Below are 19588 nucleotides of genomic sequence, written 5' to 3'. Positions count from 1 at the left end.
GCAATGGTTGTCTTGCCGGAAAAACTGGGCGAGGTTGTTAGTTGCAAGCGGGAATATATAGTCGTTCGCAGGGTTCCACTTCCTTCATAAGAACTTGTGAGCTTCAATAGATGAGTTGATCGGAGTCTTTGAAGATAACATGATAGTAATATCGTTTCCTTTTGTTTACTGCGAAAATAGTGCTGACGAAAAATGGGGATGTGGGAGACATATGGTACTAGTTGTGCTCGGAGGATTTATTTGTGAAGACTAGGGAGCCTGCAGACCTTCAGGCGCATTTAGGTCTATTCAGACTACGTGTACTGTCGGATTGAATGTTCTCGGAGCAAACATCGTCAAATTGGGAGACAGAATTGAACAGACAGCCCTGGAGACTGGGCCGTTGTGCATGCCACGTCACGAGCGAACAACACCAGATGCAGCATAAGCAAGACCAGATTGAGGTATCGTTTGGACAAGACCATTCAAAATTGCAACTTGATGATTATAGTCAGAAGTATTGGATTCGAGTATCTGAAACGGAAAAGAGCATGAGGGTTTAATCTATTTTATGTCGCCAGCCTCGGGCTCATCATCGACCTTGGCCAACCCTTGTTCCCGCAGAAGAGCATCGATCTCGTCCGCAGTCCATAGGTGGTGGTAGATCTTCCCATCCTTGGTCTTGCCCACCGTTGCGAACTCGACTGGTAAACAGGTTAGAATGAAGTCAGGCGGTAAATGGTACACAAGAAAGATATTGTATTAACTCACTCTTCTCACTGCTCAGCTTCGTCGAGTCCATAGTCTTGCTCAGCACCTTGACAGCCATAGCACAGGCCTCCTTCAGATCGCAATCCTCCTTGTAATCTTGCTTAAGGAGACTCTGTGCGCTTGCATTGTTTGCACCAACACTCGTGGCCTTCCAGCCCCCGTAGTTTCCACTGGGGTTGCTCTGGTACAGCTGGAACTGGCGAAGGTGGTCGTACCCAGCGTAGATGAACGAGACACCGAACGGACGGAGACCACCATGTTGGGTATATCCTTGCTTCAGATCGCACAGTCGGCGGACAAGCTGTTCACAGGGAATATCTTCGTTGTACGTAAGGAGATAGCGTTGGGCGTTCTGACGAGCGTAGTTGATCAGGATGTTGGCATCTGCGTTCATACCGGCAACGGCGCAAATCATGTTACTGGAAACGGTTAGCTTCCATTCATATTCAAGCAATCATAGGCCCAAGATGGACCAGAAGTGAAGGCGCTGTACTCGTTGATTGTGTAGAGCTTCTCGGCGGAGGTATCCTGCTCCAGCAGCTTGCTGGTCACCTTCCTCTCGGCAGCGAGGACAATTCCATCCTTGGCTAAGATACCAAGGGCTGTACCGGCGTGAGAGATAGCCTCAAGCGCATATTCGACTTGGTAAAGTCGACCCTCTGGGGAAAAGATGGTGGTCTTTCCAGCAGCGTCATAGGTTAGCCGGAGCTGCACAAATGGAATGACGGTGTGAACAAACCCGGGAATCATATCTCCGAGACATCGTGAATGGGGAATAGAAAGCAACAAAAACTGGAAAGGGCCGAGACTAAGGGTTGTGGACGATCGAGATGATGGAGGTCGGTGGTGAAGACCGTAGAAGCTCCAGGCAACTCGCCCTGGCGCGTCCTCTGTCATCCAAGCTCGGACCACTTCACCACACCAAAGCTTCGTTGCGACGATTTCACCACTTTGACCTGCAACGACTGAGGGAATTTGCGCTGTGGCTCTTTTTCCATTAATCCATTTGAATCGCCATGCTTAAGTCAACATACACCGCTCCTCCACCTTTGCCCCCAGGGTGGACAGAGCATCGAGCTCCCACAGGTGAGTCTTGCGCTGGAGGCATCTTGAAAACTTTGAACATGCCTAACAGCCAGACTAGGCCATTTGTACTACTATAATTCCTCTACCAAGCAATCGACATATACCAGGCCTCAAGCTGCCCCCGAGCCTACACCGGCTGCGCCCGATTTTCCACAACCAACCTATGACCCCGAGACACTACCTGCATTCTCTTCAACACCCTATGGACCTGCAGGGTTTGGCCCGGGGCCAGCGCAGTTTGACCATCGGCAAGACTTCCGTGGCCGGGGAGGGTTCCGCGGCGGCAGAGGCTATCATGACCATCGCCGGAGAGAACCCGAAGATCGACCAAAGAAGAAACACGCCATACCCGACTGCGCGCCGTGGTTACTAGTTAAGACCAAGCTTGGGCGGCGATTTGTATACAACCCTGATACGAATGAGAGCTTTTGGAAATTTCCCCAGGAGGTCTTAAAAGGCGTGGTTGAATTCGATCGCCTCGAGCGTGAGAAGAAGGAAAAGGAAGAACGTGGCGAGGAGCCCGGGGAACCAGCCAAAGCACTACCTTCAAAACAAGACGACCACGCAGAACCCCAAGAAGCCACAGGAGAAGCCCAAGGCGCAGATGACGATGATGAATACGAAGAGGTCGAGGTCACAGACAGCGAAGGAGAAGATGGCCAGCCATCCAAGCGCCCACGAACTGAAAGCGAGGGCGCCCAGGACCAGCCTTTAGAGTTTACCGAGGAAGATATGGAATATCAACTCGCCGCCATGGGTGAAGAGTATGGGCTTGATCCCGGCGAATACGGTGAGGCAGGGGAAGAAGAATGGGAAGAGGGCGCAGAAGGCCTACCGCTCACTGAGGCCGATGCCGAAGCCCTCTTCCGTGACTTGCTCGATGACTTCCAAATCAACCCGTTCACGACATGGGAAAATGTCATTGAAGAAGGACTTATCATTGAGGATCCCCGGTACACAGCACCCTCAAATATGAAGGCACGACGAGAAATATTCTCCAATTGGACCAGGGATCGTATCCAGTACGTCAGGGACCAAAAGGCGAAGCAGGAAAAGTCAGACCCGCGCATTAAATACCTGGCATTGCTGCAAGAACATGCGACCCCCAAGCTTTACTGGCCCGAGTTCAAGCGCAAGTATAGGAAAGAGCCGGAGATGAAGGACTCTCAGCTTTCGGATAAAGACCGCGAGAAGTTCTATAGGGACTACATTGCGCGTCTGAAACAACCGGAAAGCACACGGAAATCTGATCTGTCAGCCTTGCTCAAATCGGTTCCCTTGCACGCGTTGAATCGGTCTTCGAATGTGGATGCTCTACCAACTGTTGTTATCACCGATATTCGCTATATTGGACTCGCACCGAAGGTGCGCAATCCATTAATCGAGGCCTACATATCTACCCTGCCTCCAGCGCCAGAGGTGCAAATGACGGCAGAGGAACAAGCAGAACTTGACCGGAAACGAAACGAGCGGGAGAAGCGTGAAAAGGCCTTGGCCAATCGAGAGAAGCGAGTGGAGGAAGAGAAACGGAGACAGCGTGGAGATCTCATCCGTGGCAAGCATCTTCTGCGCGAAGGCGAGGCCGAGATCGAAGAGGCAATGAAGGTCAACAAGGACGGACTACGAAGCTACATGGACATTGACCAGGTGGAAAGTGAGGAACAAAAGCCGAGTCAATAGATGCTACTAGACACATAACTTTTGGAAATCAGCACAGGCAAAATCTATCATACAAGTCAACGGCAATTTTGCACGACGCTAATGCCATTCAACTTCTTGAGGGTATCATTGTAGACGAGGGGGAACAATCTCCCCTTCGCGTAGACCAATCGTAATTTCAATTTCACTATAAAGGCAATCATTTCAATCGCCAGTCATCCCAATCCTCATCGTCATCGTCGTCATCGTCGTTCTCGCTTTCGGCAGAGTCCTGCTCCGCCGATGCAGACCCCATCGCTTCATCCCGTGCCTGATCTTCGGCGCGTTTTTTGCGCAGCTCCTCGCGCTTTTGCTTGAGTTTCCGCACCCGCTCCTCAAGCTGATCCATCTCATCGAACTCCTCTTCCATAAACCGCGCGGCATCCTCGCGCTCGCCTTCCAGCTCCGCATCTCGGCTTTTGGTGGCAGCAGCCTTCTCTCGTGCTTGCTGCGCAGCAAGTTCTTCGGCGGTGATTGGCGCAGCTGATATCGTAGCCTCCGCGAAGAGAGCGGCCGGTGCCTGTGGTACACGAGATGGTGCGGCGACCTCTCGTTCAAATGCCGCCCATTCATCTTCGTCGACAGCCATAGGCTGGGGTTGTGATGGCGCCGTAGTTGTCGTTTCTTGTGCAACTTGTGTTGGCTCGACAATCTCGTCAGGCCCGTCAACTGGGGGCTCTGGGCCCGCGACATCTTCGACTTGCTCTGCACCTTCATCTTCGGTGGTTTGCTCTGTGCTTGGTGCGTTAGAGGTCGACTGGATAGCATCAAGATCGGCCGCGCGGAGCTTCTTTCGCATCACAGCATCTCCACTGTCAACTTTGCGCTTCTTGGTGACCCGATTCCCTGTCGTATTTGGTTGGGATGTGCCCTTGCGCGAAGCTAGCTCACTCCGAAGAAGGGATCGGACGTCGGTCATATTATCTGGGATGTGCAGCAACAGTTGATAAAAGGGGAGTTGTAAGGGTAGCTAAGGAGTTGATGGAAGTGTTAAAATCCGAAATAGCCTCGGCTTGAATAATAAAAGAGCCTATGATCAAGTGGGGAATCTGGAGAAGCTTCAAGATTCGAAGCCGCGAACCTGTGGCTGGTGATATCACATGATGATGACTAATCTCGGGAGGCAAAGCCACTTGATCTCTCCTCACCTAACGGCTTCATTCTCTCCTTCCTCCATCTTCTCTTTGCATCACTGCGCTTGCCATCAGAGTTTACAAAGTCAACACCACGCTAGTTTCGACTACAACTCACTTCACAGTTTTCACTGCAGAGTGCGCGATTGAGGTTTGAACACCTTCACGCGACCCCACCCAGCGCCAAGTGACGATTTGACGCGCAGCAAGGGATTGAACAGTCCAGCACGACACCCACTTCGGCGCGTTCTTCGCCCCCGCGCGTCCGTTCCACAAAATATTGCGCCTGTTCTGGATCACATTTCTTGATCAAGTAATACTTTGGGCACACTATTCATCGTCTTCTTGTTGTATTACTTTAGCGCCTTGAGCCTGTAGAGACCGTGGTCAGCCCTGGGTAGCAAACCTGCACCCAGATTGTGAACAACTGAAGAGACATTTATCCTGCAAGCGCTGTAGTACGCGCTTAATTCACCATTTATCATCATGGCTGGTAAGCTTTCGTACTCCACTGTGGACAATGCAGTCGAACCACCTTCGGGTGGTAACGTCACCCCAAGCTGTGTCGCAAACCACTTATTTGAGCAGACGCTAATAGCAAGATCAGACGAACCACGACGCTCCGGTCGCGCCACCAAGGGCCAGCACAAGAACCTCGAGTTACCTCCCGATGCCCCCGGCAAGAAAGGGAAAAGCAAGAGCCCCAAGGAGAGGAGCGCGAAATTGTCTGCCGAGCCTACCCCTGGTCCCAGCGAGGGAGAAGGAGAAGAGGAGGAGATAATCCGATGCATCTGTGGGGAATATGAAGAGGAGGAAGATGTCGAGCGTGACATGATCTGCTGCGATCAGTGCTCGGCATGGCAACACAACGACTGCATGGGTTTGACATTCGGGAAGGGGCAAGAACCAGATCAGTACTACTGTGAACAATGTCGGCCGGAGAACCACAAGAGCTTGCTCGCCAAGATTGCTGCTGGCGAGAAGCCTTGGGAACAGGTCGCTGAGAAACGTCGCCGGGAAGCTGAGGAGAAGAAGTCCAAGCGAAAGAAGGGCAAGAAGGGAGCAGCCCGCAAAGGAAGATTGAGTGAGAGCAGGACAGATGCAGGCACACCAGTCCGTACCGCAACCTCTACTACGCCTGGTCCCCATGAATCTCCTGCACCCGCCGTGTCTGCGTCAGTCGAGCCAGAGAAGAATGGCCACGCCGATTCTCGGCGGTCGAGTACACACAAGCGCAAGCTTGAGGAGAGTGCCGAGGCAGAGAGTGTAAGTTCTTGCATCCTATACAAGTTTCTCGCTGGACATGCTAACCCTTTATTCCAGGGTCCACAGGTGAAGCAGCAAAGGGTATCACCCCAGTCCACCACAGCAGGTGTTCCAGCGTCGACTAAACCCCAAGTCAAACCAGACCCTACTCCTGAGGCACCCGTTGTTGGAAATCTGCAGGACCTCATGCCTGCTCGCAAGAGTGTGGCTGCAGCCCTCATCAAGCTATTTGTAGAGCAGATTACTGCGGCCCAAAAGGCCAAAACCTTTACTTTGAGTGCTGGACAATCGGCAGAGGATGTTGCACGGTCACTCGGTTTATCCATTGAGGATGCCATGTACGAGAATATCTGCGGACGTTCGGGCGAGCCGAGTGAACCATATAAGTCGCAATTGCGGTCGATCATGTTCAACGTAAAGAAGAATGCTTCTCTACGAGATCGTTTGCTCGTAGGTAGTCTCTCCCCCAAGGTGTTGTCTCAAATGACATCGGGGGAAATGGCCAGCGAAGAGTTGCAGCAGAAAGACGCCGAGATCAAGCGGGAAGCAGAACGTCAGCACATCATTGTCCAAGAGCAAGGCCCCCGGATCCGACGCACACACAAGGGAGAAGAGTTGATCGAAGACGAGAACCACGCCGCTAACGACTCTGTATTCTCCGCTGGACCTCGTCGTGTCACCGGTGATCGGAATGGCAGCCCAGCTGCCACCAGCCCGTCGAGTCCAAAGGGACAGCGACCCAAGACGGATGGTCCTCATCGAGGCGTCTCACCCGAAGGTGCTCACCACGACCATGTCTTCCCCGAGGTTGCCGCGAATATTCACGAGTCAGTGCCCCGGGGCAGAGTTCAAGCAGACGCCGAGATCGACCAACTTTTGCGAGACGACGAGCCCGATTCTCCTCCTTATTCACCAAAGGACTTCGATGACGACGGCACCGTGTGGCGTGGAAAGGTCACAATGTTCCCTATCGGAGAGTTCTCGTCATCCGCAAAGCATGTGGGAGGCGCCGACTTGAGTGGCCGCATCCCATGGAGTCAACTTTCGCCACCCACATTGTTTGTTGACGGACGTATCGACATCAAACGCGCCACAGACTACCTCTGCGGTCTGCAATTTAGCAAGTCAACCGACGTCTCGGTGATTGCAGTCACCAGCCCTAGCCAACCTGAGGACCGCGCTGGTTTCGACAAGATATTTGACTACTTCCACAGTCGCCAACGCTACGGTGTGATTGGAAAGCATCCGTTGTCTGCCGTCAAAGATACCTACATTGTCCCCATGGAAGTTGGCACCACCAAGATGCCGGAGTTCATCGAACTTCTCGAAAATATCTCCCTGGAGGCGCCCATCACTGAGCGCATGCTTCTCACCATATTTGTCGTCAAGACTGGGGAATCAAACCCCCCTTCCGTGCAGCCTTCCTCCCACCAAGCCAGTCAGGAGCCACCTGTGTCCGCGAGCCCTCTCACTGCCGCAGCGGGAACTCCCCAGCAGCCGCAATTCAGCGCTGGAATCGCACAAACCCCTCCCCATTTCACTGGATATAACTCGAACAACGCAACTTTCAGCCAGCAAAACCCCACGCAAGCAGGACAGATCCCGACTCAACAGCCCGCCTCGCTGACCGGCCTGCCCGCCGCGGTACAAGTGCTAGGCCCCCAAGCTGATGCCCCTGCCATTCAACAATTGTTGAAGACCGCACCAAACGTGGAAATTGCGCAGCTCAACGTTGTTCGCGACATCCTGGCTCGCCAACCCGCGGCCGCAGCATCCTACGACGCCCTCATGCAAGCTCTTTTCGAGACCCAAGCGAATGGCGGCCAAGTGCCCCAGTAGGGTCCTCAATAGAGTTATGCTTACGATAGTCACACATTTGTCCTGTACAGTTTACTTCATGTTCGAGTTTTCTTCATTCGTTTGCAAGACTGCACAATCGCAGTCTGGTGTTCGGGGCTCAAGTCTGGGAAAAGGGGTCTTTATGGACGTGGAATACCCACCACCGAATGTTTTTTCGACTTTCATGTCTTCTGGTTCTATCTAAAATGAATCCGGGTATACCGTAGTCTTTGATGTTGTTTAGTTTTTTAGGCTGTGCCCTACATTATCATTTCCCTCAGGTTTCAGCTAAAAGGAATTCATGTTTAACTACATCTATCTTAATCACCCAAGTATGTAATTGATGTGTTCGGATTGGGCATGTAGCTTCCACATAATCTGACCGTAGAACTGGAGAGGAAAGGAGATCTTCTCCGCTGTAATACAAGGTTCTTTGATTTAGGGCTGGTAACATAGGTCCATGGCCAAGTACAAAAAGGAAAAAAAATCTGGATATTGAGCACATCGTCTTGTGACCCTCCTAATCGCCATCCGAACATCGTCCATGAAATCAAATAAAACGCCTGCGCTATGCAAAAGGACCGAGCCCAAAGCCTGGAGGATAAATCAGGGACATAGATCAATATCTTCCATGGCCACCACCACCGCGTCGCCTGAACCCACCACCGCCGCCCCCTCCATAGCGAGGACCACGGCCGGCGTTGGGGCGACCACCAGAGGTATAAGGATTATCGTCTTCTTCGTGGTGGCGTACAGGCGGGGCGCGTCCCTTGAGCTCGATGCTGAGCTTCTTGCAGTTCTTGCGCATATCGGAGTATCCCATGTGCATCTTTCCAAAGAAGTGATCTGCCAGACGGCGGTCGTTGTCGAGACGAGACAAGTATGCGCCGCAAACGTCGCAGACTTGAAGCTTTTGGTGGCCGGACGGACCAGATGTATCTTGGAGGTTCTTGAGATCGCGTTCAAGGGTTTCCTTCTGGAACTTTGCGGTGCGAACTTTGTGCATTTCACTGAGGGCCATTGAGACGGAGCCTGTCTCGCCTAGGACGGAGACTTCGAGAAGGCCGGAGTTGATGGTGTTCGAGAGATCGGCAATTTGTTTGAGCTGTGATAAGTCAGTAAAGAATCTAACAATCCAAGAGATTCAGGAGCACGAGTAAAAGCGAAACACACCAAGGTATTGGTTTGCCGAATCTCATCCGGAGTCTTTTCGAGTCTGCGCTGTGCACTGTCGATTCGGCGGTCACAGTCGTCAATGTACTTCTGCATGTCGCGCATATAATCGAAATCAAAGCCCCATTTCGCCTTCTCTGACGGAGATGCAGCGTCGTATTCTGCCTTCAGGCCTTCGCTGTGAACCTTCGGGCAAGGGCCGAGGTCTTGCTTTGTGTTGGTGAACAGGTCGTGCGGGCAAGTGCCAGCCAGGTAGGACCGGCAAACTTTTGCGTCTGTGATAGAGAGCTGCGAATTGCAACCCTGCGCGCCAGTTCCAATGAGTTGGTCCGCTAATAGAGGAGTCACTGTCAGCTTGATCCGGAGACATTGAGGTTTGGAGCTTGGTTTTGAGGGGCACAAAAAGAGTCACATACCTCCCATGAGCTGCTCAAGCAGCTTCCTCTGTTCCGCCGCCATGATGATTGTGTATGCACCAGGCTTTTAAAAAGAAAGAGGGCGAGAAATTGTTAATGGGCTGATAAGAGGCGAACTGCGAAGTCTTTCGTTTTTGATGCTTTTGACGCCAAGGAAGGCGGTGAGGCTCCACAGTCAACAGACCAGATGGACAACTCTCGTAGCTCTGGAGTTTCGCTTTGCATTTAATGCTGAGTTGCTATTTTTGCTTTGATCTACAGGGTCTGACTGTCCGGAACTATAGGTCATCAACCTACCCTTTCGCGATCAACAACCCCCTGTCCTGTCAATTGGCATACATGAAGACCGAGCTCCGGCAAGCATGAAGTCATGACGGTCCTCTCGATCCTCTCCTTGCCTTTTGTCGCGCTCCTCATCTCGTTATGGAGCTCGTCGGCGATTGCTTCAGATTATCATGAGAACTTGCTCCTACAACCTCTACCGCAATCTTCCCTCCTAGCATCATTCAACTTCCGGAGTAATACATCGCAACAATCATTCGACCAACAGCACTTTAGATATTTGCCCCGCGCGCTTGGTCAAATCCTGCAGCACGCTCACACCAAAGAACTACACCTGCGGTTTACCACGGGACGATGGGATGCCGAAAGCTGGGGGCCACGGCCATGGAACGGGAGCAAAGAAGGTGGCACCGGCGTGGAGCTTTGGGCGTGGATTGATGCGCCAAGCGATGATGAGTACGTGCTACTCTCTCGGCGGTGATTTGAGGGACCTGCAATGCTGACATTCTTAGGGCTTTTGCCAAATGGATCACCCTGACTCAATCCCTCTCCGGTTTGTTCTGCGCCTCGTTGAACTTTGTAGATTCGACACGCACCACTCGGCCTGTGGTTTCTTTCGAGCCCACTGGGGACCACTCAGCGGCTGATGAACTTCACCTGCTGCATGGAACTCTCCCCGGCGAGGTTGTTTGCACAGAGAACTTAACCCCTTTCTTGAAGTTGCTTCCATGCAAAGGAAAGGCGGGTATTTCCACCTTATTCGATGGCCATAAGTTGTTTGATGCAGCATGGCAGAGTATGTCAGTGGATATTCAGCCAGTCTGTTCTCCGGAGGGAGAATGTGTGGTCCAGATCGAGCAAACAGTGGATATGGTCTTGGATATTGACCGGTCAAAGCGACCTCGATGTGCGTATCATTTACTAAGATCACCATGTTCATCATTATTAACATAGTAATAGCCAACCCAATCCCTCGACCTGTGCCTAATGACCAGTTGGTCTGTGACACCTCCAAACCTTACCATGCAGATGACACCTGTTACCCGCTGGAAAAGATGAACGACAAGGCTTGGAGTCTAACGGAAATCTTTGGTCGGAGCCTGACTGGCGTTTGCCCTCTTGCAGACTCCGATAGCTCTAGTGAGCAAAGTGTCTGTCTTCGTGTTCCTCACGAACGGGGAGTCTTTATATCTGAGGCAGCCGAAGAAATCAAAAAGGATGATGGTTTCACGCGCTGCTTCAAGTTGGCACCATCGACATCCTTTGATCTCTCAATTCCACAGCAACCAGTGAACACGAAAGTTCCATTGGACGAGCCTGTTCTTCATGCCGAGCGAACTATCGTTGGTCACGGCCAGGAGCGTGGTGGAATGCGCATCATTTTTGGCAACCCATCCAACACCAGCGCCGTCGATTTCATTTACTTCGAGTCCCTCCCATGGTTCCTGCGGCCATATATTCATACCTTGCATGCAACCATCACAGAGAGCAACGGACTCCCACGCGAGATCCCAGCCTCCGATATCATCAAGGAGACCTACTACCGTCCTGCCATTGACCGTGAGCGTGGAACACAATTGGAACTTGCGCTCTCTGTTCCGGCCGCATCGACTGTCACCCTCACATACGATTTTGAAAAAGCCATTCTGCGGTACACCGAGTACCCGCCAGATGCCAACCGCGGATTCAATGTTGCACCTGCAGTTATCCGCATCTTGGACAAGGCCCACAATGCGCCGGTTTATATCCGCTCTACAAGTCTTCTTCTTCAACTACCCACCCCGGATTTCAGCATGCCGTACAATGTGATTATCCTCACTAGTACTGTCATTGCGCTTGCTTTCGGGACCGTTTTCAACATTCTAGTGCGGCGCGTGGTCTCCTTGGATGAGGCTGAAGCCCTTGGAGCCCAGAGTTTGAAGGGCAAGCTACTAGGCAAATTAGTGGCTTTGCGTGATCGATTCCGCGAGAAAGATACCAAGGTCGAGTAGTTCATAATTGAAACAAACGCATTATAATATTTGAATAGGTCAAAACCTTGGAAAAAAGCAACCTTAGCACTATGTAATAACTTGGTATGCCGCGTAATTTGCCGGTAACAATATGGCAGTGGAGTATAGCCAGTGATATCATCAAGTTTGGGACAGTTGGTGCATTTTACAGATAACTTCTAAAAGACAACCTCGGTTATCGCAGACCTCGGTTGCATTGTCAAACTAAAGTAGACCTTATTACATCTTGAATCACACGTACATTGCGGGGAGATTGGGATCATATACCTGTAACCACATACAATAATTGAAACAGATTCAAAAGACCATGGAGGAACTAAACCGCATTCTTGAAAGATTCACCGATCCATTGACGGGGTCTTTACACGGCGCAGTCTTCATTGCTATTGACCGTTCAGGTATACCAAATCCCCTCTTATCCCCTCCTCCTTCCCCCCCCAAAGAGACCTTGGATGTCTTGCTTCTTCAAAATATAATGACCTTAATATCTCCTTGAAATACTGATAAATTCTCACAGGCAAGGTTATCTACAACCACGCTTCGGGAAAAGCAACCATTGTCACGCAAAATGCATCCGTTGTGAGCCAAGACTCTCTATGCTGGATTGCATCAATGACCAAACTTGCAACAGCAGTGGCTGTTATGCAGCTGGTTGAACGGGGTACTGTTTCCTTAGAGGATGATGTTCGTGAAATCATCCCCGAGCTCAGAGATATCGAGGTTTTTATAGATGACAATGGTACGAAAATGTCCATTGCACGTAGTGGCTTCATTCATTACAGATATCTAATATTGTGATCCATATAAAGATGCCTCGCAAGTCTTGCATCATGATAGGCTTCAGCCTCTACGCGAAAGGCTGACTCTGCGGTACGTACTAGTTGGTTTACAAAACAGAGCAAGCAATTTGATGCTTCTCAAATGACAGGAGCAAAATCCATACTAACAGATTCTTTGCAAGTGACTTGCTATGTCATACTTCAGGGTTCGTTTATGATGTGTCTTCACCTTTACTCAAAGAATGGTCCAAATCGAGAGGTCGAACAGCCCACACATTTTGTGGCAGCTTGGTAAATACCCCTTGTTCCTTCTCAGTGTAGCAAGTGTGTCTTTAATGTGGTCGAATAGCTAACTAAGAATATTGTACTAGGAAGGATATAACCATCCGCTAATCTTTCAACCGGGAACGTCATGGGGTTACGGTGGTGGAATAGACTGGTCTGGACGATTAGTGAGTAACCCTAAGTTGTTTCATTTTTTGGGGGTTTGATTCTAAACAAAATGAGGTTGAAATCGTGACCAAAAGCACCCTTGAAGAATACATGAAGAAGAATATTTGGTCCAAGCTCGGAGCAACCTTAACTACATTTCGTCCGGAATTGCAGCGCGACACTTTACCTCCACCATTAGAAATGGGATATCGGTTGAGTATCGGCCATGGCGAGAAGTCCATCAAACAAGGGCCCATCATTCTTGGCCAACCGGCCAAACACAACTTGGGCGGAATTGGGCTATTCAGTACACCCACTGACTACATGAAACTCTTATCTAGTCTTCTAGGAGCTGGTTATCCATTATTGTCCAAGTCTAGTATTGATATACTGTTTCAGCCACAGCTGAATGAGGCGTCTCGGATGGCAATGCCAAAGCCTCTGGGTTCTCAAATGAGACGAGTTCTTGGAATCAAATGCTTGGATGATCACACACAGGCAGATCATTGTTTGGCTGGGACAATGACGTTGAAGGACATTCCTGGCCGACGGCGAGCAGGTACTGTTAATTGGAGTGGGTTGCCTAACTTGCATTGGGTAAGATCCCTCCTGCTATATTATGCTTTTCTTTACTTTTGCGAGATCTCACGGCATTCAATCGATCTTTATCGGATAGTGTATTCTAACCTATAATAGTGGCTCGACCGTCAGACAGGTATCACAGCTGCTCTTTTTACCCAACTTATGCCGGCCGGGGATGCAGCTGTTACTGGCCTTTTGATTGAGTTAGAGGTAGCTCTCTATAAGGCACTCGAAGTCAACGCAGGCTATCCTAGCAGTGGTTCCAAGTTATAGATGAGACAAATGAATTTATACATCGCGTCACGTCTTATGTGCATCCTTCCTTCAATCTGAGAGAGTTACTTTTTAACATAATTAAATGATATATTCAAGACCTTCATGTAGAGATACCTTGCAAATTTTACAAATAAAGTACATGTAAAAATATCATAAAATATCGTAAACATTCAATTAACCTGATCCGGAACCCATCTACATGTCCAGTTACCTGCCCGGGCCAAGGTTCCTAGTAAAATTCTCGTTAGATATCGATCAATATTTATGACTTCAAGATCAAACTCACAAGCCAGTCTTATCCCTAATAGTATGCCAACCAGGCAAAGTATCCGCCTCACCAGGCTGACGACCCATAAATGAATGATCCTCACTAGCACAAGTCGGCTCCCCACTATTCGTGGAACTGGAACTGTCGCCGGCCAAGCCTGCTCGCTGAAGATATTTGTTCTGGGCGCGCGATTTCTGGTCATTGAGACCGAGGAACCTACCCATCGTTGATCTGGCGTCGGTTGCCTATAATTTAATAGCATTATCAAGTCAATATTTTTTATGATACCGTGTTGATGAAGGGTTCGTCACGTACGTCTGCATGGCCTGGCCCCTGGTCGTCGCCTGAGTTCCAGACCGTGTCTCCCATGCCAGAGCCGCCACCTACATTGTTGGCTGGTGTGGGTGCGGCACTTGTGCCTCCAGCGACGGATGATGTTGTTTGGTTGCGACTGCTGTTGCCGCCCTTGGAAGCTGCTTCTTGGGCCATTTTGATGTTGATTATGATAGGAGCTGCTAATAGCAGCTGTTAGTGAACTAATCTTGAAATATTTTGAGATTTCATTGTGTGATTTGCATTGACAAGAGTAAAATTGGTGTAGAAGTACACTCACGATTTACGTCGGGACAAGAACAGGGATGTAATATGTTGTTCTTTCGACAAAATGTTTGTACAATCAATTGATATGATGATTGAACTAAACAAATCGACATTTCTTAATTTTATATCTAACCTTTTGGACCTTGACCTCATCCCTTTTTGCCACAACCCCAGATGAAGTCATGATGAGTTAACGCCGCCTGTATGGACACAATCACGTGCATCGAGACCATTCAAGATTTCCAGTTCGTGATTAAATGTATATAAACAAGAAAATCAAAATATATGACCTAGACTGATATTTGAAGGAGCGGAATTAAGCGGGTATTGCTACTTTGGCGGCAACTCCATTCAACTTGCCAAAAGCAGCTCTGTGCTTCTGGTGATGTAGATGCAGCCATGATTGCGCCTTCGTACGCTTTTCTCTGAGTTTCTTTAAATCTGTTCTAGTATTGATATAAGTTATATACTCCAAGTTATTGATCAAGATTTGCGCGGATGATCCCGATCATACCGAATAACCCTGAAAGCAGGCCAAAGCTGCAACAAAACCGCCCCAACCATCATACACCCAGCAAAGACCTGCGCACGCAAAAAGTACGCAGTATCCAGATTCACCAGAGCACCCGCAATAGGCGTTCCAGCCAAAGCCCCAAAAGAAGAAATTCCCCACATCATCCCCAAGCGTGTCCCTAGGAATGTAGAGTCCGGACAGAACACTGGATGTGCCACAATAGACGTAGGTGCAGTGACCAAAACACCACTTAAAGCTCCCCAGTAGCAAGACCACACAATAAAACCACCAGTGCCGGTAGCAGCAATCCAAGTGAACATAGCAATGGCCGAGGCCGATACTGCAAATAACAGAATCCCGATTGGCTTGATATATGCAACCAGAAGGTACGGCACGACACGACCAATAACCGAAGAGCCGTTAACGATAGCAACCATATAAAAGCTCAAACTGGTCGTGGTATGCACAGCTGTGCGCGCATAAGAAGCGACATAGAAAATGGGAACGTAGTACGCGAGCATGACACAGGTCAGTGACAGCGAAAACATCATAAAGGAAGGTTCACGGAAAGCCTTCCAATCAATGAGACTCCTTGCGTGAGCCTTTTTGACCCGGATGCCGACAGAGGATGATGCAGGCGACGATGGCGAGAAACAGACTGATAAAGCCGATGCAGCGGACTGTCCACGGGAAACCGATTTTGGGCTGGAGTTGGCGGAACATCACTGGAAAGATCACGGCACCGACGCTTGATCCGATTGATGCGCAGCCAATAGCGATGGGTCGTTTTAGGGTGAAATTCGTGGAGATTACGACTAAGGCTGGGATGTAGGCGATGCCACCGCCCATTCCGACGCAGAAACCTTGGGCTAGGAGGACCTGTTTCGGTTAGCGAATATCGTTATCATGTGGTATCTGGATATGGACATACTTGGTAGTAGGACGTGGCGAGACTGGTCATCATCATTCCAAAGACAGTCAGGAAACTCCCGGATATAATTAGAGGTCGTAGGTATCCGACATCAACTAATGGGCCTGTGGCAAGACCAACCATCGGGATCAAGGTGGCTTGAATACTACCAACCCATGAGATGGTCGAGGGTGTCTCATCTGGTAGAAGCACAGTCTGGTAGTACTCCTGAAAGGAGCCATAGGTCGTCAAGAGGCCCCTAAGACAACTGTCAGTACTGTAAAATAGCAGCTAGTGTGAGACACGCTCACCAAGAATTCACAAAAACACAGAATCCCGCAAGAACACTTAGCCAGGCATCCAGGCCACCATTTAACCTCTTTTCCGGAAGATCTGGTTCAGTTCCTTCATTGTTGGATGGGGAGTTGTCGCCCAATGTAGGGTTCAGTGGCGGTTGAGCCCCGTCAACCTCACTTTTCTCTGACATGGTGTATAGAAGTCATGGCAACGTGAGCTATGGAAACATATAAGAGAAGTCTTTACCCCAAAGTCCACAGTGGGGGAGCTTTCCCACGGGGTTTCCATTAGTCACTTCGGCACCGCGTAGCCGAGCTCTACCGTTTTTGAGCCTTTGCAGCAGTGGTAACCCCAATTTGGAGACACGGGGACCTCCGCTTTTTACTTGTAGTAGTTATTTAGTTATTTGTCAGCCCTAAGGCAAACACCATGTTCTATTTATTGCTCAAGTATAACATTCCATAAACTGTGTCTGACTCCGGAGAATTATAGGGAATTATTAACGGCCTCGGAGAATTTCTTGGCTGCATACTCCTACCAGTTGACGCGACACTGGACCAATCACAGGGTCAAGAAAAGCAACAGTCTACACCGATTCAGTAAGATAATATGATTCAATTGTTGTATGATATTCTTTTGTCATTTACACTATAGGTTGCGTGATAATATTACTACTAAGTAGCCCCAAGCTGGGATTGAAACCAACTTCGTAGGATGGAATTATTTCATTTCTATTCAAGGTTAGGTTTCAGTTGAAAAGCAGTATCATACTCTGTTAAGATTAGCTAGCCTGAGATGGGGAGCTTGAAAGACACGCTAGGAAGACTATTATACCTACCATCTAGTGACACGTTCCTAAGATCGGGGTTTGTGTTGTTTCGTCTTTCATTTTAAGGCATTCAGCGTCAACGGTAACTATACCTGCGGATGTTGCCTTCGTATCATCACCACTCAAGACGTTCCATTTCCTTCATTATAGTCAAGGAAGACTCAACATTTTCGGCAATGTAAGATTAAATGATGGACGGAGGAGAGAAGAAGAAGAAGAAGAAGACGAAGAAGAAGAAGAAGAAGACGAAGAAGAAGTAGGTAGTGAGTATTTATAACAAGAAAAATAACCGCATGGCCGTAGAACAATCGCATGGCTATATAAATACGGACAAATAGAGCTGATTAATTACGTGTGAACCTGGCGACCGAGACAAACCCAGAAGAAAGTAAGATGAAGCGACCAATACAGGTATTGGCAAGCCCTAGATATAGTATAATATTCTTTAAAAAGGTTGAAGACGAAGCGGAGAGGCAAGAGGTGAGCTTTACAGAAGAGAAACAATTGGCTGGCATTTATGCCTTGAAACATAGTGTATAGCATGCAGAAATATTTTTATATGAGCCGCTAGTCGGCTATAGGAGGGGGATATCAATTCCAAGTGAGTAACGTGAGTCTTTTCGTGTCGTGAGAAATCCAAAAGAAAGTCGTCAAAAGGCAATGGAACCATGAAAGGGAAAGGAAGTATGTTCGTGAAAGAGATCATCACTCATCATCCTCGAACTGGTCAGCCCAAGTTCCAGTTATCGGTGAAAACGTAGAATCGAGTTTTTCCAATGTCGCTGGTGATTTGGAAGGCGCCGGTGCAGTTGCAGGTGCAACAGTTGTCTCGATCTTCTCGGACTCGGGTTTCGCCTCCGGCTTCTTGGTTCCTTCAGGCAGAGCGGGAAAGTCGCTCTTGTCCAGCCCTGGCGTGGCAGGGCTTGGTGTTGCATATTTACTGTCTGACAGGCCCTTGGACGGCCGCTCGCCGCGGGGTTCGCGCGGAGATCCGCGGCCACGACCGCCTCGTCCACCTCGGCCACGGCCCCTTTGGCTATCAGCGTGGTCGGTGGTATCTTCTGAGCGACCACCGTCTAAGTCTCGTCGCGCATAGCCAGATACGCCTCCGTGCATTCCTCGGCGGAACTGGCTCCCACCACCACGAGGGTTATAATCCTCCTCACGTTTCTGAGAATCCCATTCTCGCCCAGTTTGAGCCTTGAGTTTGCGTTGCCTGTTCTGTTCGCGCTCATTATCCATCACGCGGCGGTGCGCAAGTTCCTCACGACGTTTCTTTGCTGCCACCTGCTCACGCTCCACAAATGAAGCTTGATCAGCCTCAGCGCGAGCATGAGCCGCGGCTTTCTTGACGGCATTCTCCTTAGCGGCCGCAATACGTTTGGACAGTTCCTCTTCGGTGAGTTTCGGCTGGAAGAAGTCAACTTGCTGCTCTCGCTCAATTCCACAGGACAACCCTACCTTCCTTAGACCACCGGTGGCACTTCGATCGCCGCGAACAGCCGGTACTCGCTGGGCCTCCGCGCCATTTGCTTCAGCATCACTTTCCTTAACCTCTCCAGACTGCTCCTTGGACGCCTCGACGGCCTTTTCAGGCTTGGAGACGCCCGCATCGCCATGGGATTCGGCCTCAATAGCAGGGGCAGGAGCCTTGCGCCGTTGAGAACTTTCTGACCTCTTTGAATCAGACTCCCGTCCACCACGCCCTCCTCTCCCCCTGTTCCGTCGTCCCCGGCCTCTTTCTCCGCCACGGCCCCGCTGCGGAGTCTCCCCACGTGGACTTGGCTTCTCAGCAGCTGGTGGCTTCTCAGGTACCTCTTTTAGATCAGGTACTGGTGCAGGTACTGGTTCTGGCTCGGGGGCGATGGCTTCCGTTTGCGTCTGCTGTTCCTGTGCAGAGACCGGGATGATCTCATCGTCGAATAGGTCGTCGTCGCCGCGGGTCTGCGCAAATTCGTCCATCTCGGGGTCGGCCATTATATTGATTTCTAAAGGAATTGACCGATAAGGCGAATGGATCAGGGTGAAGCCTTGAATGCGGGAGTGCGCGGTATATGCAGTTCGAGGGGTAGCTTGTCTGGGGGCCACGAACGGCGATCCGTGCGCAGACTAATGGACAGCGAATAATATCACGATCAGCGAAACTGTCAACTGGATTGTCGATGGATTGTCCAAACTATGTGTATTGGAGGGAAGTAAATAACGGGAATTGTAGCGGTTCAGATCAACATCTAATTTGCTGGGCAACAGCTAAGGCGGTCTACACTCATTACGAAGTGCAGTCTTCTGCCGGCGATTCCCGCTTCTTTCTGCCCAGATGACGTCCGTTGTTTCTATACAGACGTCGAAATCGGTTTCACCACTTTATTCTCTGTAATTCTCTCATCGACAAGCTATGTATTTGGGTCAGTCTATTTGAAGATCTCGAAATGGGTTATAAGATTAC

At 49.9% G+C, this 19588-nt stretch overlaps 11 protein-coding genes across 11 annotated transcripts; 5 read left to right on the top strand and 6 right to left on the bottom strand.

Moving 5' to 3' along the window:
* Positions 1 to 543: 543 nt before the first annotated feature.
* Positions 544 to 1513, bottom strand: pre9 (proteasome core particle subunit alpha 3; the record flags this gene model as incomplete). Its single annotated transcript, XM_058515696.1, has 4 exons — positions 544 to 683; positions 751 to 1169; positions 1244 to 1428; positions 1490 to 1513. The coding sequence occupies 4 exons, from the start codon at positions 1511 to 1513 to the stop codon at positions 544 to 546; spliced, it is 768 nt and encodes a 255-aa protein (XP_058372874.1).
* Positions 1514 to 1766: 253 nt separating this feature from the next.
* Positions 1767 to 3516, top strand: N7446_006948 (uncharacterized protein; the record flags this gene model as incomplete). The annotated part of the gene is made up of 2 exons (XM_058515695.1): positions 1767 to 1836; positions 1895 to 3516. The coding sequence occupies 2 exons, from the start codon at positions 1767 to 1769 to the stop codon at positions 3514 to 3516; spliced, it is 1692 nt and encodes a 563-aa protein (XP_058372873.1).
* A 178-nt stretch (positions 3517 to 3694) lies between these two features.
* N7446_006947 (uncharacterized protein) lies at positions 3695 to 4453 on the bottom strand (the record flags this gene model as incomplete). Its single annotated transcript, XM_058515694.1, has 1 exon — positions 3695 to 4453. One exon carries the CDS (start codon positions 4451 to 4453, stop codon positions 3695 to 3697), a length of 759 nt encoding a protein of 252 aa, XP_058372872.1.
* A 700-nt stretch (positions 4454 to 5153) lies between these two features.
* On the top strand, positions 5154 to 7772 carry N7446_006946 (uncharacterized protein; the record flags this gene model as incomplete). Its single annotated transcript, XM_058515693.1, has 2 exons — positions 5154 to 5933; positions 5991 to 7772. 2 exons carry the CDS (start codon positions 5154 to 5156, stop codon positions 7770 to 7772), a joined length of 2562 nt encoding a protein of 853 aa, XP_058372871.1.
* A 619-nt stretch (positions 7773 to 8391) lies between these two features.
* N7446_006945 (LUC7 domain-containing protein) lies at positions 8392 to 9404 on the bottom strand (the record flags this gene model as incomplete). The annotated part of the gene is made up of 3 exons (XM_058515692.1): positions 8392 to 8877; positions 8946 to 9277; positions 9362 to 9404. 3 exons carry the CDS (start codon positions 9402 to 9404, stop codon positions 8392 to 8394), a joined length of 861 nt encoding a protein of 286 aa, XP_058372870.1.
* A 327-nt stretch (positions 9405 to 9731) lies between these two features.
* On the top strand, positions 9732 to 11634 carry gpi16 (GPI-anchored transamidase subunit GPI16; the record flags this gene model as incomplete). The annotated part of the gene is made up of 3 exons (XM_058515691.1): positions 9732 to 10099; positions 10156 to 10550; positions 10604 to 11634. 3 exons carry the CDS (start codon positions 9732 to 9734, stop codon positions 11632 to 11634), a joined length of 1794 nt encoding a protein of 597 aa, XP_058372869.1.
* A 328-nt stretch (positions 11635 to 11962) lies between these two features.
* N7446_006943 (uncharacterized protein) lies at positions 11963 to 12619 on the top strand (the record flags this gene model as incomplete). Its single annotated transcript, XM_058515690.1, has 3 exons — positions 11963 to 12053; positions 12173 to 12375; positions 12605 to 12619. 3 exons carry the CDS (start codon positions 11963 to 11965, stop codon positions 12617 to 12619), a joined length of 309 nt encoding a protein of 102 aa, XP_058372868.1.
* A 448-nt stretch (positions 12620 to 13067) lies between these two features.
* Positions 13068 to 13721, top strand: N7446_006942 (uncharacterized protein; the record flags this gene model as incomplete). The annotated part of the gene is made up of 2 exons (XM_058515689.1): positions 13068 to 13463; positions 13563 to 13721. 2 exons carry the CDS (start codon positions 13068 to 13070, stop codon positions 13719 to 13721), a joined length of 555 nt encoding a protein of 184 aa, XP_058372867.1.
* Positions 13722 to 13931: 210 nt separating this feature from the next.
* N7446_006941 (uncharacterized protein) lies at positions 13932 to 14776 on the bottom strand (the record flags this gene model as incomplete). The annotated part of the gene is made up of 5 exons (XM_058515688.1): positions 13932 to 13953; positions 14011 to 14237; positions 14308 to 14507; positions 14606 to 14645; positions 14726 to 14776. 5 exons carry the CDS (start codon positions 14774 to 14776, stop codon positions 13932 to 13934), a joined length of 540 nt encoding a protein of 179 aa, XP_058372866.1.
* Positions 14777 to 14908: 132 nt separating this feature from the next.
* On the bottom strand, positions 14909 to 16503 carry N7446_006940 (uncharacterized protein; the record flags this gene model as incomplete). The annotated part of the gene is made up of 5 exons (XM_058515687.1): positions 14909 to 15038; positions 15107 to 15786; positions 15854 to 15985; positions 16038 to 16275; positions 16328 to 16503. 5 exons carry the CDS (start codon positions 16501 to 16503, stop codon positions 14909 to 14911), a joined length of 1356 nt encoding a protein of 451 aa, XP_058372865.1.
* A 1344-nt stretch (positions 16504 to 17847) lies between these two features.
* Positions 17848 to 19119, bottom strand: N7446_006939 (uncharacterized protein; the record flags this gene model as incomplete). Its single annotated transcript, XM_058515686.1, has 2 exons — positions 17848 to 18552; positions 18604 to 19119. 2 exons carry the CDS (start codon positions 19117 to 19119, stop codon positions 17848 to 17850), a joined length of 1221 nt encoding a protein of 406 aa, XP_058372864.1.
* Between the last annotated feature and the right edge of the window lie 469 nt (positions 19120 to 19588).

Source organism: Penicillium canescens (genome assembly GCF_028828765.1).
Source record: "Penicillium canescens strain IBT 15451 chromosome Unknown utg000004l_segment0_segment0, whole genome shotgun sequence".
Classification (NCBI taxonomy): Eukaryota; Fungi; Ascomycota; class Eurotiomycetes; order Eurotiales; family Aspergillaceae; genus Penicillium; species Penicillium canescens.
Note: the sequence above shows the minus strand (reverse complement) of the source record. Positions and strands in the feature narration are given on the sequence as shown.